General features: G+C 41.1%; 1 protein-coding gene across 1 annotated transcript; it reads right to left on the reverse strand.

Annotated features, from left to right (window-relative positions):
• Window positions 1-685: 685 nt before the first annotated feature.
• On the reverse strand, window positions 686-17,329 carry HPRT1 (hypoxanthine phosphoribosyltransferase 1). The gene is made up of 9 exons (XM_071442295.1): window positions 17,170-17,329; window positions 15,096-15,202; window positions 13,435-13,618; window positions 9,512-9,577; window positions 8,845-8,862; window positions 6,506-6,588; window positions 4,118-4,164; window positions 2,211-2,287; window positions 686-1,627 (listed from the first exon to the last, which is right to left on the reverse strand). Exons 1-9 carry the CDS (start codon window positions 17,194-17,196, stop codon window positions 1,580-1,582), a joined length of 657 nt encoding a protein of 218 aa, XP_071298396.1. The 5' UTR covers window positions 17,197-17,329; the 3' UTR covers window positions 686-1,579.
• Window positions 17,330-19,352: the final 2,023 nt, after the last annotated feature.

Genomic DNA, 19,352 nt, shown 5'->3' on the forward strand with positions numbered 1-19,352 from the left:
GATCAGGTAAAGAGAATTCTGATTTACAAATAGCTCTCCCAGAAATGTGGTCATTTGATGTAATTACATTGTGTGAATTCATATTTTAGGTCTCCTATTATCATTAATATTAGGTCAGCTGTAACTGAGCAGGCCATGGATGGGCAGTACTGTGCAGTTCTTGGAAAAGTACAGACTCCAACTTCAAAACCAGAGAAAAATCTTTCAAAACAGAATATTTCAAAAAGTCCATTGTGTATTAGGCACTGAGCAGCATTAAATCCGAGGATGTGGTGGGAGAATCCACGTGCAGAAGAACAAGAACCAAAAAGCACAGCACAAACACAGGTGTGAGCTGGGCTGCCGTGCTCGGAACTGGACTCCACATGAACAGAAGTGCTAATGAAACAAACCAAAAGGATTACTTACAAAATGGCTGTGGGTTTCTTGTGGGTTTTTTTCCCACATGGATATGTTTAATGGACACAGAATCTCCACTCTTCATTTTTGCCAAGACAGAACAAAGGACTGTTGCTTCAACTGTTTTCTCTGAAATCTGGTTTGGTTGGAGAATATGCAATTGTTTCAGTATCTTCCCCCAGCACTTCTGTCACCTCTCTCTTAGACAGGATTACATTAACCAAAAGCTCTACAAAGGTACCAAGTGTAGAGTCTGCCTTCACTGTCACAAACACTGATGAAAATATTGAGAAGAAAATTTCAAGAGCACTTTAATATACAGAATGAGGGGGATAGATGTGTGGGGCTTATTTTAAAGAGACAGCCTTTATTTAAAGTACTTTGCTTTGTAGATCTTATAAAGTAAACATTACAATACTTCTTTTTTTTCCCACAAATATATTAAAATTGTTTAAATTTAAAAGGCAATTCCACAGACTGATGGATATTTTTAAAGAAAAAAAATCTAACAGAAATAGGCAGCTCAACTAAAACTAGATTTTTAACATTCTGTTTTGTCATTCCATCTTTAAAAAAAAAGAAAAAAGGAAAAACACACTTTTCACCCAGATTTTCTTTACAGCAATAAGGCAACTCCAGGAGATTTGGATGAGCCCCTTGGAGATTACAGATACTGTAACTGGCTGCTCCTCATGCTTTATTACCACCCAAAGGTGCAACTACCCATTAATCACAATCACATCTGTGCATTAAAATATAAAACTTAAATTACAGATTTAAAAAATATTACTAATAGACTTCCCTATCATAAAATGCTTTACATTTACAGTACTTGAACTATTTCAGTTCTGGGTTGATGAGGTTTAAGCAATTTACCACTGCAAGAGTTAGAGTCTGGAGCTCACAAACAGCACAACCCAACCAGGGGCAGCAATAGTTGGTAGTGTCATAGTGCAAATCAAAATAAGGAGTGCAGAACTGCACTAATTGTTTACATTTCTAAAATATAAATGAACAAGACGAGCTCTTATATTGTACATGCAATAAATTACAGTAAGCATATGGCAATGGGGCTGGGGCATTCTACAAGTGTAGCTGGTGTACCAGAGCTGAAGCCTGTGAAAGATAGGACCCAGTAAACAAAACATTTCAAAGCTCTGTTGTCACTTGAACTCTGCTTTCATGCTTTGTACTTCTGCTTCCCCGTCTCGCTGATCACACAGATATGCTGAAACAAAATAAAATAAAAAGGTCCTGTTAGGAAAGTGACCAAGATTTGACATCAATAACAAGCTTCTGAAAGCAACACAAGTGTGCTGTACACACTTGAGGAGGAACAATCTTCTGACACTGTTTATGCAGAAAAACTTAGGCCTTGTTTTGGTCCAAAAATCTCCACATTGCCTTCTTTTCCCACCCATTGTCTGCTGGGTGATACCCAGATGAAGAGTTAATGATAAAAATAATAAAATGTGAGCCCTTCTTAACTTCTTCCCAGGTCTCTCTCTTCTTTAACTCTGACATAACTAAGCAAATGCACTTGTTGCAGAAATCTGGTGAGACAAGAAACTTCACACAAACTTCACCTTATTTCAAAGCTGACAGTTTTGCAGCCTCCACTCTGCATGCAGCAAAATAATTTTTTTTGTTTTATCAGAGCTCCAAATGCTGCCCTGCTGCTCTCAGGCTTATTCTCATCACTGGAATATGAGGCATGATTTACAGAGCAGGGAGAATGATGTAAGGAGATTTCCCTTCCTTCCTCCTCCCCAGTTTTAAATGGAGAAAAACATACGGGAAAAATTACTTACGTTCAAATCTCTGAAGTATTCATTGTAATCTAGGGCGTATCCCACAACAAATTTGTCTGGCACTTCAAATCCAACAACTGAAAAAGTCACCAGAGTGTTAGAAAAAGAACCTCCTAGAGTTCACTAGATCTTTTTACAGAGACAATATGGAATTTTATAGATATAGATTGTAACTCATTTTATTTCTTCCACTCTAGTACCCTCAGATTAATATTTCAGCCATTTTACAATTTTAACTTACTTTGTTGATTTATCAACTAAAGGAAATTAAATAGATGTATTTATTGGTTCCCACACAGCTGCCTGGTGCTAGTCTGCAAGAAATGAATGGAAGCTCTTAAATTTCCTGACAGGATATTATTATGAGAATGTAAAATTCCTTGAAAATGTCCTCTGACTTTGCAAACATGTGCAGAAGTGCCAATCCTGCCTGGCAGTTCCTGATGCCTGACATGCCAGCACAGCAGCAGTGGATTTGTGAGCACAACTAAGTTCCCCTCACAGCACTGGAGCTGCACTCCAGACAGGGCTGCAGGAAGGGTCATTTGCAGCTTTCAGAACCAGGTGTGGGTTGGCTGCTTTGAGTTTGCTTTTGGCTTTGATTTGTTGCTGGTTTTTGTGTTTGGTTGTGATTTTTATCTCCCAAAAAGTTTGCCTAAAAAGAGGACATCAGCCATTCCAGATTGTCTGAACAGCTCGAGCAGGATACTTTGTCAGACAGAACTAGTCCACACTGTCTACACATACTATAAAATTACCAAAATAAATTAAATTAACAAAAATATAAAAATTACAAAGGGCTTTTCTCCCTTGTGCTAAAATGAAAGACTCCTGAGCCGGAGAGCTGTGTCTTTTTTCTCTCCCTGGCTACAATGAGAAAAGCAGGGAGATAAACTGTGCAATTCAAATAAAAGGCTGTGGGCACTTTTAGAAAAACTAAGGTGATGTTTAGCACTTAGTGGGCCTCACAAAACAGGGATAAAATGGAGGCCCAGCCATTGCTGCCTTGCTGTCTCCTTCAGAGCTCACATGTCCTGCTCTGACAGGTTGTCTCTGGGGACAGATGGCAAAACAAATCATCTGGGGCAGGATGCTCCAAAGGCACCATTAGCCCAGCTAAGCCTCTAATGAGATCCCAGGAATGAGGGGTGTCCTTCGATGAGGGGAGCACCTCAGTGAAGCCCTGAGGTATGAAAAGCTTCACTTACAGAGCACTGTACAACCTTGCAAAGGAGGAGGAAGAGGATGTGATTCTGTGCTCAATTCTCTTCACTTTCATAATGAATGGAAGAGGAATTCAGCCTCTGGAACATGATTAAAGTACACAGCCCTATCCAAGGCAGGAGGAGCTGTCACTCCCACCACTGTCTGCCCTGGATGCTCTTCCTTCACTCACAGTCTTGGGACAGACAGGAGAGGACAAGAAGGGAGTAATTCAGATGCCCAGACATAACCAGTGCCAATTTAGGCCATTTTAACACTGTAAACTTTTATCAGACCTGCTACCCCATGTAGTCCTCCCACATTCTTGGGGACAGCCAAGTGGCAGGAGGTAGCTAGGCTAAGGCACACAAAGCACTCCCAAAAGTGTCAAAAGGTGAATCCAGCAGATTCCACTGACTGAAGCGTGACTACATGCAAGTTGAGAGAATTTGCACATGACAAAGGTATAACCTAGACCATAACATCAAAGTTTGGTTTTCAATATAATAAAATGTTGCAAATGTTACAAATCCTGATTAACTGTCTCAAAGTACATTCCAAATATTTAATTATCTAAATAAGGGCAAACTTTATCAAGAATAATTAGTGAAATCTTGTTTGGGACATCCTTGGGCTTTGAGCAAAAGATACAAATACACAGACACACTTTTAATAATGAAAAGTGGTTGTCAAAAGTCACTTACAGTCCGGCCGGTATCCCACACTTCGAGGAGTTCTTTTCACCAGCAAACTGTCAAATAAAATTAATGTACAACTGAAACAGGGAAAAGCACCATGTACAAATATATGACACTGTTTTGATGACAGAGAAGCTGAGTTAAGCCTAAGTGTGCATAACTGACAGCCTAATTACACATATTTCAAACCATTATTTTACTTGCAGGCACAAAAGATCATAATGACAAAAGCAAAACTTTCTATCATTAATGGTTCACAGCCTAAAGGCTGACTAACAGGTCTGCAAGGAAAAGGCTGGGAGACACTGATCTGGATGGATTTTCACTGTCAAAAGTCACTTAGTGGAATTTTAGGTATGTTAGGAACTTGAGGTGCAATTTACCTTGTAGGTAAAGAGGCAACAGTCTGGGACATAGCCCAAGAAAAAAAGCCCAAAAAAGCCAAGTTTTATGAAGGAAAAGTTTACCTGCTTGAATGTGACCTCAATTGCAGTTGCACAACTTGTCCTTAACTGCTTTTCACTGGAAGTACTAATGACCCCCATAAAGGAAATGTAATTGATTCTGATGGTCAGAAGGGTAAAAAGCATGGAGATACAGAGCCGGGGGTACTGTGGGAGAGAGAAATGCTCTGCTGGCTTAGTTTGATTTGCTCATTATTCAGCAGAGCACTTCTACCTCGTATAAGACAATCCCACAGGCCTGACATTTGTCTGTCTGAGGAAAAGCAAAGGTGGCTGATGGCTGAATGCAAACAGGACCAGCATCACTCTGTACACTGAGCACAGACCCCCTTCCCTCCTGCATCACCCCTGAAGACGTGGCTTCATTTGCCACAGTCACAGTTCTGATTTTAGTTTCTGGAACTTCTAATTGGGAGACCTAATTTTTGAGAATTGGTGTAGAATTTGATCAAAGAAACCCCAAAATAGTGCTGGCATTAGTTCGCATCTCCTCACTACAACTACTTAATTGTCTGAAGGAAAATAAATAGAAACCTAAAAAAAACCCCAAACCAAACCAAACAAAAAAACTCAAAAACCCCAACTCAATCAACAACTACAACAACAAAACAACAACCAAAAAATTATCAAAGAAGAAAAGATATATAAGAGAGAGAAGTCAAGCAACTAAGAATGTAAGACTATCTAGAATGATCATGTTTCCCTAGACAGGTCTTTCCCTGGGCAGACCCAAATTACTGCAACAGGTTTAAAATACAGGAAATTGGTTTTTGGACTATATTAATGATATTAATTTTTTACACTGTAGTGTTACAACACTTTATAGTGACACATATTTAAAAACTGGCCAGGGGGATATCCACAAGGCCTCACCTTCAGCAGGTCACCTCCAGATTACCAGCAAGAAGAGCTGTTCTGGTAAGTCTAACAACTGCTTTGACATTGTTATGGCAACACAAGTGATTAGATATTACACCCAGCTCTGCTTTATCTCTAATCCCCAGCAATCATTATGCTTTTATTAAAAAATACACAACCACAGCATAGCAGTGGAAGAGATGTAATTTAAAAAGAAGTAGGAGGAATGTTGATATTGGTTAATAATACAATATCACCCTCAATATTTCTTGTTGGTTGCAAGTTGTTTAATTATGAAATGTTTTGAAATGAATTGATTAAAGATGTAACTAAGTAGAAAAGCTGGAAGAGCACATGGCTGGGTGACTCTCACAGAATGACCTCTAAAGCTCAGCTACACTACACACACTACACACTCACTCATGTTAGTGTGCAAACTAATTAAAGTCCACAATTTAAGAAGGAAAACCAGAAAATCTCCATTGCACAGGTACACCACTGCAGTATAGTGAAGTTCAGACAGTGCCAGCAGAAAAAAACATCTTTGGAGAGACACTACATACAAGTAAGTGACAACCACTCCTTTTTCTTATTCCCCCTTCTAATTAAAGTCTACATTTATGAACTAAATTTGTGCTGGAAATACCTCTATTAACTTGAGAGGGCATTTCTTTTAAGATCAAAAGATTTCAATTCTTCTAGATACTTCTAAACTTGGACTTCAGTGCTAAAAGCCCACAAGCTTACCATAATATGATTGGCAAGAGGTGTTCAGGCATGCACAAGTTATGCCCTTGTGAAGCACAGGAGCTCTTCCAGCAATGAGACTGGAAAGAACAGTGTTTCCAATATCCTTAACATATATATGTGCTTACAGTATGCAAAAGTGCTTTAGGAGTTTAAACAAGTAGTGACTTCAACAAATCACATCACATATGACTCCTGCAGAAATGTTCCCTCCTGTTTCTCTTCCATGGAAATGTTTTCTATGTTTGTTTTTACTTGTTGGTTTGGGGTTTTTTTTAAACCTTCTTAAGGTGAAAACCAGCACAAATAATCATCAAACATTTACCTGGCTACTTTCACCATCTTTGGATTGTACTGTTTAAGGAGAGACAGCAACGTTTTCATTGTTTTACCAGTATCAATTATATCCTGAAAATAAAAACACTCATGTAAGACAGAGTATTAACCATGTCAGAGTAGCACTTTCAAGTTTCTACCATTGAAATTGCTCATCCACAGCAGCATGAAAATATTGCAAACTACAGCCTGTAAAAATGCTCACAACCAAATCCAGGTGGCACAAAACACAGAGCTGGGCTTACACAACCACGCTGGGTAAAGTGATCACACACATTAACAAGAGTGCTTCAGTGTTGTGGATAACCATGGCTTTGCTGAACAAACAGTTACTGCAATGACCTGCTTGGCTCCTTTTGGATACTGTGCTCCTTGCAGCAATGAGATAATGTTTAATTTGAGTATGATAAGAGTAATGTTAGTCTGGCTGTTGAGCTCAGTTACAGAGTATTCCACAGGAAGAAAAGCAAGAGGAGAAAACAGGCAGAACAACTTATTACTGCAGTTAAAGGAAAAGAAGTATAATTTACTTTACAGAGCCAAGAAATACCTGAAGAAATTGCACAGGGAAGTCTGAGTGCAGTTCTGAAGTCTAAACCACACTAAAATAAATGTTGACACAGCATTTTTATCCCATTCACTGCACATATAAACAGAAAATGAAAAGAGAATATATGGCTTGAAACTGAAGCATTAGAAATGGCCTCCTCATTTGGACTAAACAATCCCACCATCTTTAAGAGGGACAGTCCTTGCCCTGGCCTAAAATCAAATTTATTTGAAGTGAAGGAGGCAGACAGCAAAGAAGCAGCAATATCCTGGTTTCAGCTGTTTTTCCTATAACTCTTAATTAAAATAAAAATCAAACAACAAACTCAATAGAGCACCTGTCAGCATTACCATTAACACTCAATGCTTTTAATCATTAAACTCCATAGGAGTCAAAGAAGTTGTACTGGTATATAGATAAAAATCAAAGTTGCTAAATAAACAGCTACTTCCATGCTCTAAGAGAAAAGCAGAACCTATTACTGGTTTTCTGTTGTGATGAGCTGTTTATTGGAGATGAATTTCCATTTTGTACAGAATTTTTTGGACATTAAAGGGACACAGTAAAGCCTAGCACTCAAGACATTAAATTTACAATAGATGTGCATTTTACCATTTGACAGTTAGAATGGTGATCAGTAAGTGTTCATATCTGACTCTGTAAGACGAGTCAATGGACAGATGATTCACTAAACAAATAAGAAACTAACCTAATCTGGGGATTACATTCATCTGAAATGGAGCAGATACACAATTAAACACATCTGTCCATCTGAAGCAAAATATACTTCAAAGGACACTGATCACACAGTGACTGCTGGATACATACTATTTTGGTAGGAGTTTTGGAACTGCATGTGCTTCCTGTGGAATAATATAACCTTCTCAAATTAGAAAAATAATACATAGAAACACATTTTATGGGAGGAAACATCCTTTCCTTTGGCTGATGCATCAGTTGCCATAGTTCTTTCTTTGCTTACAAACATGCCATTTCCATATTTGGAGCCTTAACACATTATTAGATTGCACATCCGCTTTTCCTGTCTACTGCTGCTGCTTCCCTACCCTGAAATTGTCAGTTGTACTCAAGGAAAGTGACACTGGCTGCATGTCAGCAATGGTGTTCATCAAGATAGGGGTATGAAAGCAAGAATTAAGCAACAGCACCTACCAGGCAATCAAATTGAGCTGTACTGAAGCTGCTATCACCCAGAGAACCATGACAAGACAGAGGAAAGGGAATTCAGCAATTACAAAATGCCAATTAAGAATTAGCGTTTTCTGTGTCACCATTCTCTAAACAAACTACACACAGGGACACTGGGCTTAGATCTGCTTTTCATGTATTTTAGGATACTCACACCAGGAATCTCTTTCTACCTCTGCAGTTTAGTTAGTTTAGTTTCCTAACTTGCTGGGATGAACCCAGAACAATAACATGCTTAGTACCACTTTTTTTCGGACTACTTTTTCAAACAAAAAAAAAAAAAAAAGGGAAAAAATTAGACATTTTAGAATTGACAAAATCTCAGAAAACTGAAAATACAAACCATTTTAGATGGATGTTTTCCTGGTTAAATGTAGCAATTGAATGCAATTTGAGAATTCAAAACACAGCTTCATTCAAATTCAGAGACCACTTGCAAAATTCAGGCCTGAAATCAGAAGCTGGAAACCTTGAAACCACAAACTGTAGGTTTTCTGGCTTAGGAACAACTTCTATTAGAACTCTTTTACCTGTCAAATTAGAACTTCCAAGTGAAACATTGTACTTACTTCTACGATCAAAACATTCTGGTAGGAAGAAAAAGAAAAACAAATCCATTAGTATCTAGACAACATACAATTTCTTATTAATCTTCATAACTCATTTCCAGTGCACTTAAATAGTTGCACCACCATTTATGTATGTTTACATGTGTAACAGCAACTGCTTTGTAGTATAACACTTCTGATGCTCTAAAAACAATTAGCTGAGATTCTTCTCAACTGTTCATGCTAAGTACAGTCTTTGAATTATTCACACTTTGAAAATTCTAGACATATGCAAAAGAGATCAAAACAGAGTGCATACAATTTCTATTCTTCTAGAGAAGAGTGTCCTACTGCAGAGACGGGTACAATTCTGTCCTACCTGCATCCTTTACATTGACACACACATCTCAAAAATGACCCATGTGTGAGGAGAAGGGGAAAGTGATGTGTTCTGACAGAGCAGGAGCAGTGGTGCTTTTAACCCCTGACATCTGGCTCAATGACCTCCACAGAATCACTGGAGAAAAGAAGATTCCCAATTTACATTCTCCTATTTCCTCCTCTTGTCACTGCCTGTCATGAGGATCTGTGTTCCTGACGTGGGCTGCACCTTACACATCTCAAGAGAATGAATTCCCACCACTCCTCCAGTGGAACAGACACAGACACACACACAGCTGGCACCCACCTTTCCAGTCAGTGTTGAGAGGTCATCTCCCCCAATGACTTTGATATCTCCAGTTGACTGATCATTCTAAGAAAGATGAGGGTGAACATTTGCATGACAAGAATTAAACTGATTTTCTTCTTGCAGTAAATGTCAAAACTGTGAAGTACACAACTGGTAAATGTTAAAGCTTTCAGAACAACAACAGCATCTCTATGAACAAAGAAATTACAAGTGATCAACTTCATAGACAGTTTTTCAGATAAAAGACTGTTTGACAAGAGATTTGCATCAACACATAATCTGTGACCATTGTACACACATATGTATCTAAAAAGCAAGGACTTACTATACATTCTCTACAGATATAGAAACAGGACAAAAAACACTTCAGGTTTCCAAGCTACAGGATGCTGTATAGCTGGTAATTTACATTTTAAACTTTACTGCTTTAGAAAGTCTTACTCTGAATAAGAATAGGCAATCATAACAAGAATAGCCAGCAAACAAGGCACTGATTGCTATTTAGAACAATAAGCTACAAAAATAGCCAGAAAAGCTTATGCTTGGTTTACAGCCAATATTAGTAACAAATCAAATTAGTTCTTATACAATTGAACAGCAACACAGGTACACCATCACTACACTGCATATTGCTTCAGTAAATCTAAACTGTGATAAAAACACTCAACTGACTTTAAACCTTGCAGTGTCTCACAGTTCATATTCGATGTCATATGCAGGTGCTAAGTTCCTGAGCAATGAAAGGGTGAAAAAGGAGTTAAAGATTTCTGACATTGGCTATAACCAGATTTCCACTGGCAAGAACTTTGTTTAATCATTAAGCAATGTTTTAATTATCTTCAGGAGCCTTATTTCCGAGTTCAGTACTGGTAAGACTTTAATGCTTTATGGTTTAACACATAAGAGTTTTACTGGTTAGATCTGTTTTCACTGCCTCCCTGTTGTCACTGCTGGAAAACAGTAACGTTTTACAAGACTGTGACTCCTGACTCAAGTGACTCCAAGATCACCTTTTAAAGTGGCATTTTAAGTTCCTTACAGTATCCTGCTGGAAGGTTTGGTTAGCAGAGTCCTTTCAGAATACTGCTGTGACCAGTCTAACCAGAGTTTGCCACATACTCCACTGAAAATCCAGATTTCACCAGTGACAGTGCAACACATCCACTGTCTTTTGGCTGCCCTTCATGAGTACACAAGCAACATTTGCTCATTTCCATACTTAAATGCAGGAGACATTCTTCTTGCAACACAAACAAAATAAACTGTTTGTCAAGAATAGTGAGAGCTGAATCTGATCACAAACACTATCTTTCCATTTCTTAACAGCTTGCCAGATCCTTAAAATTCATCTGTAAGGACTTGGAAAACTGAAGTTACAAGTGAAGTTTAATCACAGCTTGATCACATCAGTTTTCTTAGACAATTATTTTGGGTGCAGTACAGTATGAATTTTGCATTGCAACACACAAAAAAAACCCCCATAATCTTGTAAATATTAAATGATCAGTTTGAAACAAGAATAGAACTTCAATTACATCAATTACAGAACCATCACAAAAGTTCATGTGCCTCATTTATGCGACCAGGATATTTTTAACATCTTTTATGCAGTCTGTAAAGGCAGGCAGCATGATCCAGTAATCACATCCAGAGACAGCAACAAGAGAGCTGAAAGCTCCACCTCCAAGTGTCCATTACAGTTTGTGATGATTTTCACACCACTGAACACAGATCCCTTCCTGGAGCAAAGCACAGATGAAAACTACAGAGCAGATTTAGCATTCTGACACTATTACTGATGGAAGACCCAGTCAAGTTGTTACATACATGTCCACAATAGGATAATCTTATCCAGTCTACCAAATTATGCAATTGAAAGGACCTAAATTTGGATATTAATAACCACCTAAGAGAGGCTACAGAAAATAAATGGTTATGAATAGTGTAGTGGAGGCATCACATCAGCAGCTCCTCACTCATCCAGAACAAGAAAACATTCTTTTATAGAACTGGCTGACAAAATCAAAAACCCTCAAGCCAACACCTCAAGGAAAATGTCTGGCTTCAATAGCTTTCTGTCTACTTTTCTCCTCATCCACTTGTTTCTATGGTAAAAACAGGACTGTAATCTCCATAAAACTTACTTTGCTGCTCACTCCCCTATTAATATCAAGGCACTGTAGTTGCCTTGATAGAAGAAATGATCCAAAACACACCTAGGAGATCAGTTAAAGGTCAGCCTTGCTTTTTAGCAGAGACTTTTTTCAGGTGTTTCAAACTATTTCTCCAGTATTTTTTTCTGAGTTAGAAAGTAGAGAGCATGAAGGGTGTAATCTTTGTATTGATTCTTTAAACAAGGTAAGTTATTGGAAGTCTTCCTAAGTGAAGAAAGCAGAAGATACACAATTTCCACTCCAAGAAAAAACAGGTGCAAGTCATAATTTCCTAGTCTTTAACCTACTATTCTGTAATAGAGACATTCAGTTTTCTGCAGCTTTTACAGGCAGAATATATGGGCATGTGGGGGCTTTGGGGTGAAGGGGACTTGAGGCAGGAGCCTCCCCTTTTGGGAGGCACAGCAGAAAAGAGGCTCAGACTGCTCTCCCTCACTGATTTTAACACAGTGCACAAGCACAAAGTGCCTTGGGAGATACAACCAAGGGCTGGCAGAGCCCTTCTGCCCAGGCCTGCACTCTCATTAAAGCACATAACTGAATTAGTGCTCTGCAAACCCCAGTGTGGTCTCCAGGTAACCACTGGACAGGCAGCTGTGTGTGCCTCCACCAAAGCCACACACAGCTCTTGCCTTTGTCAGGACACTTTAATGGAGAGCTTGAGAGGAATCATGGATTTATCAAGTTCTGCAACAGTTCAGGCTAAGTCTGTAAATAACTCCATCTCAGGTTTCACAGTTTAATGAAACAAAAGATGAGAGTGATTTTTTAAATTTGGGAATCTGTATTTTTCTGCTGGAATAGGGAGTGGTCGACAGCTGGGACAAGTAACACTGACTTCAATGCCAAGCTGCTGATACAGAACAAACAGCATAATATTGTGAAACAGTGTATTTAAACACTCTATAAACTAAAACAAAAAAAAACATCTTATAGATGGTCTTAGGGAAAAAATAATAAATTTCTGAAATCTCAAAAACATGAGACTTGGCTGTCAGTAAGCTGGAAATCATACTGTGCTGACAAACATCTGCTTCTTCCCCTGACCTGCACAACATAACCCTCTGCTTCCCTCTGTAAAACCCAAAAGCTACCTCGTGTTACAGAATGTTGTTTCCCTACAAAGTTGAATACCTGTGTTCAGAATCAAAAGAAATTCTTCCCCTAAAAATCTAAACTCAAGGCAACCTATGTCTTGTCTTGAAAATGTAATGCCATATTCAGAACTCATTAATCACAAATCTATGTTTATGTATCTAGTGTTTCCTCATGATCAAATACAACTAATTTTGTTCATTGTTTGGTTCATCAAAACAAAAATGAGATAGGGAACCACTTCTGCAGCTTTCAAGTCATCCTGTCCAAGAATGATGTCTGGGCCATATAAAAACTCTCAGAATTAAATTTTTGTAGTAACAGTTGCAGAAGAATTCTCTGTATTGGTCTAGAGCCACAGCTTTAGAGATGGGGTAGAGGGCAGAGAGGAAATTGCTGAACAAGTAAAGGACATGTAAAAGGGTCTCTCTCCTCAGCTAATGATTCTACTGGGGTGAGGAGATATCAAGGTCTAAAAGAAAACACATTATATAATAAGGTAGAGAAAGTGGAAATTGGCTTGCGACTCTTAATTCCCTTAATTATTTGTTTAATATTAGCATATTAGAGCAGTAACAATATTAAACCACCTCTGTTAATAATTTGTAGTCAACTTAGCTAAAAATTGCACAGTACTGCATAGATACTTACACAGTAACTCTTCAACCTAATGAAGTCGACTGTCATGGGGATTGATTTGTCACTGTTTCTGTTCAGGGCTTTGATGTAGTCTAATAAATCAGCAAAAAATTTATAGCCACCCTTGAGTACACAGAGTGCCACAATGTGGTGTCCTCCCATGCCTTTCATAATTTCTCGTGCCAGTCTCTCCGTCCTAAACAAAACCAAGGAAGAGTGAGCTGTCACAACATTCCACTTGTCCATCACAGCAGCAGCGTTTGACACACCTAGCAGCAGCAAACACACACAGCAAACCTGGAAACACGTTTTGCTTGGAAATATTTGCCCACTACTTGGGTCACTTTTACACCTTATAGGCCAACAACGTTTTGCTGTTCAAGGTTAATCCAACAGAAGCACTGCCAAATGTGCTTGTTTTCCTACCAGGGGCAGCCAAAGCAAACCTCTACACCCTGAAACTGTTTCACTGGCAGATAAGAGACATGAAGGAGTTTTCTCCTTCCAAATACAGGTTCAGCATCCATGCAAAGAGCAATGTAAGCTAACACAACCCCAAAGGCAGCAGCCCTCACCAGATGACGAGCACGAAAATGTTCAAATTGTAAACTGAAGAGTTGATGTTAGTTTGCCAAACCAGAATGCCAGAAATTTGTCCTGAAAGCAGAATACAATACCAGCAAGACAAGCAAGAGAATGCTGCACCGTTTTTCTGCAATAATTGTTTCTAAATTTATTTTGCCATTTATTTTAGAAAGCATGGTCTGCATTTATTGTGTGCCAGCTGACAGCAGGTTTCTCAGAGAAAGCCAACCATCATAAACGTTACATCAATTCCTTAATGATGTGTACTTTGTCCAATTTTTGTCCTCTATATGGACTTCTAATGTAAAGTTTTAATATTTAAAAATAATTTTTTATAGAAATGTTCATTGTATCTAGTCAAACAGAACCATGCAATATCTAAACATATTCCTAGTCACAAGATCCCCTGGAAGACTCATCCAGCACCACTCATAAAAGGCTTAAATTCACTGAATTTGTTGTTCATTCTCACAAAGAAAATTAGCAACTTTCAACCACAAAGTAAAACAAAAATATCTTGTAGGCTTGTGAACACATTTCTGATCACACAAGACAAAGCTTGCATAGCACATCACAGATTTCAGAAACCACAGAAGTGATAGATTGATATTTGCAGAAGATAATGTCTTTCTTGGAAGGCAGGAGAAAGTTGGATGTTATTTATCCACCACATCAACATGAGAGACTCTAAAATGATGTGATTAATAGTTTACTTTTAGTAATATCTTACGGAAATTCAAGAGACTATATTTTCACACTGAACTGACACAACAAAATGTTTTCTAGTTAGAGTTTAAGAAGGTCAAACATCAAAGAAACACTGGAAAGAAAGTCCTAAGTTGTTACATACTACAAAATTTTGCCTGAGAATTATGACCAATTTTCAAAGAATAGCATGACTGCAAATGTACAAACTCTTAGAAGCAAAAATAAAAAAAAAAAACCAACAAAAAAAGACAGATTAATTGTCCATTTGAGTCTCTAATTAAATGCAATCTATTTAGACAGTCTCCAAGCAGCAAAATTATCACTGGAAGATGTTTATTCCAGTTTCATGCAATCAGTATACTGTCTGAAGTCAAACAAACCTGTCCATGATGAGCCCATGAGGAATATAGACTTTTTCCAAATCATCTGCATAATGTTTAGGTATGCAGAACAAATCCAGGTCATAACCTTGTTCATCATCGCCAATCTGAAAAGGAAACAGGGAGAGATTTCTATGAAGCCTTAGAGAAAGCCTGTGCTGAGAAACTTCAAGTCCTTTGCTTTATTCAGTAAAAACTATCAAACCCATGAGTAAAAACTATCAAACCCATAACGCTCATCAGAACCACCTTACCTTCCCCCTCTCTAGAAACATCAGTCACACTGAACACAGAGTAAAGTGTAATCTAAGAGCTCACAAGAGTTACTTGAAATACTGTGAGTTGTTATGTAATGCAATGTGTGAAAGCCCTACAACGTTCTCCTCCAGTGGAGAGCAGGAAACTGAAGTTATTACACCTCAGTGAAACTCTATATTCCATTACAAAAATAATCAAGCTTTTTAACCCCTTTGATTTTCCTAGTGTAATGCAAACCCTGCAATTAAGCAAGCAGAGGTTCTGACATGGACACCTTCCAAATCTCCACAACACTCGATCACAACAAAACACACGAGCCAGTGTGCAGGACAAGGCAGGAGAGCTATGTGAGCATAACAAGTTAATGCTGCTGTGAAACAACTCTGCTCCAACCACCGTTTCCAAAATGGAGAGGTTCAAGATTATTCAGAATCTGAAATTAAAGCTTTCAGCAACCTGTTCCACATGGGGAAACTCCCTGTATGAAACAGCCTGCAACGCTGGCAAGGGCACATTAATTAGGATATTAATTAGGACAAGGGATTAGCAAACATACATACATAAAATAATGATACTGAACACTGCTGAGGTTCAGGGCATGCTGTTACATCAAACAGAGCCTTCCTTGAACCCTAACCCTGCTGCAGCTTGAAAATTATGTGGTTTTTAAATTACTTCCCTCTCTGGTTTTGTAGCTGAACACTACTATGTGAAAAAGAATTTTAGAGGGAAAACAGAGGGTTAGTGCTGACAGTTCACCAGGGCAGGCATTTTAAGTAACCATTCTGGCCACTAGTACCCTTGCAGGACTCAAATCTTATTTCAGTGCCTGTGGAAACACTTACCTGGCCAGTGGTCTGACAACTGTTTACATGGGGTTTTTGCTGATTAATCTTTAATGAGTATTTAATCTGGGAAATTTATTATTTCACCTCCCATCCAAAGCTGACCCTGTGTGAGGTGCACACACGCACAGCAAGAGCTCGTGGTCCCTGCAGTCCACAGGGACTCATTTTAAGAAATAAGGCAGGTCCTACGCAAAACTCATGGGGTTTTTCCTTGGTCAGACCCATCATTACATCCAGCGTGTGTACTAAACCTTCCGTTCTGCATCTGGCAGGGAATGGGCCCTTCCTACAGGTTTTATTAGGTTTTTTACGGACTGCAGGGATTTACTGTCGCAACCTCGCGGCCGTCACAGCTCTCGGCCATCAGACACCGCACGCACTTCATCAGCACTAGCACTTGCTTTGAAACGATAAATAAAAATGAGCACTAAAAGCCTCAGCAGATGCGGCAATTACACAAAAATACCAAGGATGCTGCTCCTGCAGAACCAGACCCCGCTCACACACGTGGGGCTCTCCCGAGCGGAGCCTCCCGCACGCCGCGAACAGCAACAGGAATAGGAAGTTGTGCGGCGCTGGGGGAAGTTCTTCCACCTTCGCTCCGGAGCCGCCAACGCCGGCTCTGCCCGCCGCCCTCGGGCTCGGGATCCCCCCGGAGCCCACCCCGAGGCACCCGCGGCCGCTCCGGGAAGAGACGCGCTCGGCCGGGGGCACGGAGGGCAGGGACGGACATCCCGGGCCCGGCGCCGGGAGGCCGGGGCTGCCCTCAAGGTGACTCCCCGGGGCGGCGGCTCTCGGCGCCGAGGGACGCGACATGACATGACACAACGCACGATACGATACGCCACGGCACGCCATGCCACCCCTCGCGTTCCCTCACAGATCACCGTATTCCGAGGGGCAGACGGGGGACAGCGGCCCCGGCGCCCGGCATCCCCCGTCCCGCGGGCGGCAGCCCCCGCACTCACCACGATGCAGGGGCTGGGGGTCGCCATGGAGCGCGGCCCGGCCGGCGGCGGCTGCGGGCGGCTCGGAGCGGCGGGAGCGGGCGCTGGGAGCGGCAGGAGCGGCGGTGGGAGCAGGAGGCGCCGCGCCCGCTGCGGCCCCGGCGCCGCCTCCGCGCCCTCCGCGCTCCCCGCCCTCAACATGGCCGCTCTCGGTATACGCTGTGCAGCGGCTCGGAGAGCGGCCGGAGGGACGGGGCAGAGGGGACACATCACTGGAGCCGTTCCCTCCGTGGGGCTGTCCCCATCCCAGCCGGGTGCAGGTGTCCCCCCGCTCTCCCACGTCCCCACTCCTTGTCTTGGGAGCTGAGCCTCCCCTCGCACAGCCCGCTGCGCGTTCCCCGTCCCCTCAGGATGACAAGGGAAGGTGACGGTGCTGGGTCCAGTTCTGGGCCCCTCAGCTCAGGAAGGACATTGAGGTGCTGGACGGGGACCAGAGAAGGGCAACAGAAGTGGGTGAAGCCCCTGGAGCAGCACAAGTCTGCTGAGGGAGCTCCTGAGGGATCTGGGGGTGTTTGGCCCGGAGAAGAGGACGCTTGGGGAGGACCTGACTGCTCTGCACAACGCCCCGATGGGGCTGTAGCCAGGCCAGGGTCGGGCTCTGCTCCCGGGGAGCCACCACAGGACAAGGGGACACAGGCTTAAGAACATGTTTGGGTTGGACATTAGGAGGAATTTCTTCACGGAAAGGGTGATTAGACATTGGAACAGGCAGCCCGGGGAGATGGTGCCTGAAGGTGTTTAAGGAAAAACTGAACGTGGCACTCGGTGCCCTGGCCTGGCTGACAAAGTGGTGTTGGGCCATCGGTTGGACTAGATGATCTCGGAGTTTTTTTCCAACCTAATTGATTCTGTGCTTCTGTGGCTCCTGATGGCCGGGGGAACAGGGTGGGTATCTGCTGTCATTCCAGAACCAGGCACAGGGATGGATGCACATCCATCAGGTGCTTACATCCATGGAGGGGCTCCACAGACAGAGGTAAAATAATAAGAAAGCATGGATAGTTCCAGTGGTCTCAAATGAGAGAAAGAAAAAAGAAGTGTCAGCTTTTCCTGTAGGTGTGGACAATAAGGATAATTAAGGACAACACAACAGTGCAAATGGAAATTCATTATTTCTTATATTATGTAGCAGCTGAAGACTTTCCTCTTCTTTTTCTAAGGGGTGTTAACCAGGTTTTATTTTATGGTGAATAAAATCTTGGTGTCAAAAAAAGGATAATGATTCTTAAAAATAGCTTTACTCATCACCTTCTGATATGCATCTAGCATTATTACTGTTGGCTCAGAAAATACAGTGAAATCAAATTAAGTGTTCCTTTGTATGAAACAACCAATTTAAGTAAATTTTAACTAAGCAAATGGGCACGATCCTGATCCCTCGTGTGTGCTGTATTGTTACAGTCTGGGCGGGTTAACTGGAGTGGGTGGAACTTTATCGAGTTGCCTGGAGCAGCAGAATGAAACATGCCCTGCAGCTAAGGGATATCAGGAATGTGTCATAGCTGGACTGTTTCCAGAAGGCCAGGGAGAACAGCTGCCCTGTCAACTTCAGGGAGACCCTGACATTAGTGGGCAGTACCTATGGAGAGACTCTGCAACCTCAGAAGAACTGCAGGACCTGATTGTATTTTAGTTACTGAAGTGGTTTCTCATTAAAGACTAATATCAATGTCTGCCATTAAAGTAGCATCCAACAGGACCTTTCTGATGGCATGCAGGAGTTGTTGGCTTGACTTCCATGTGGTTTCTCCCCAGCAAACAAAACCACTAGTCCTGTTTTGCCCTTCTGGATGAGCAATTTCTTTGTTCCTCCAGCCAAACAGCGCATTCCTGGATCCAAAGCATTTCTGGTCCCACTGGCACCCCATTATGGAGGGAAAAACAGATTTACAAAAGCAAAAGTATTTGCTGATATTACAGGAAGCTGGTCAGCTGAGATCAGCACCAGATTTAGAAGATGACCAACTTTGCTCTTGCTGGTTATGAGGTCACTGAGGCTTGCAGGGCAGGGTGAGGGAGGGGGTTCAGAGGTACCTGGGAGCTGCACATTTTCTGTCTAGATGATGCATGTGGTGGGAAAGCCAAAGTTTTGATTTCTCTGGTATGCACAGCTTTTTACAAGGCAAAATAATGTAATAAATGTG

The sequence above is a fragment of the Agelaius tricolor genome, unplaced genomic scaffold, assembly GCF_023055355.1.
Source record: "Agelaius tricolor isolate 1412-34295 unplaced genomic scaffold, bAgeTri1.0.p SCAF_17, whole genome shotgun sequence".
Lineage (NCBI taxonomy): Eukaryota > Metazoa > Chordata > Aves > Passeriformes > Icteridae > Agelaius > Agelaius tricolor.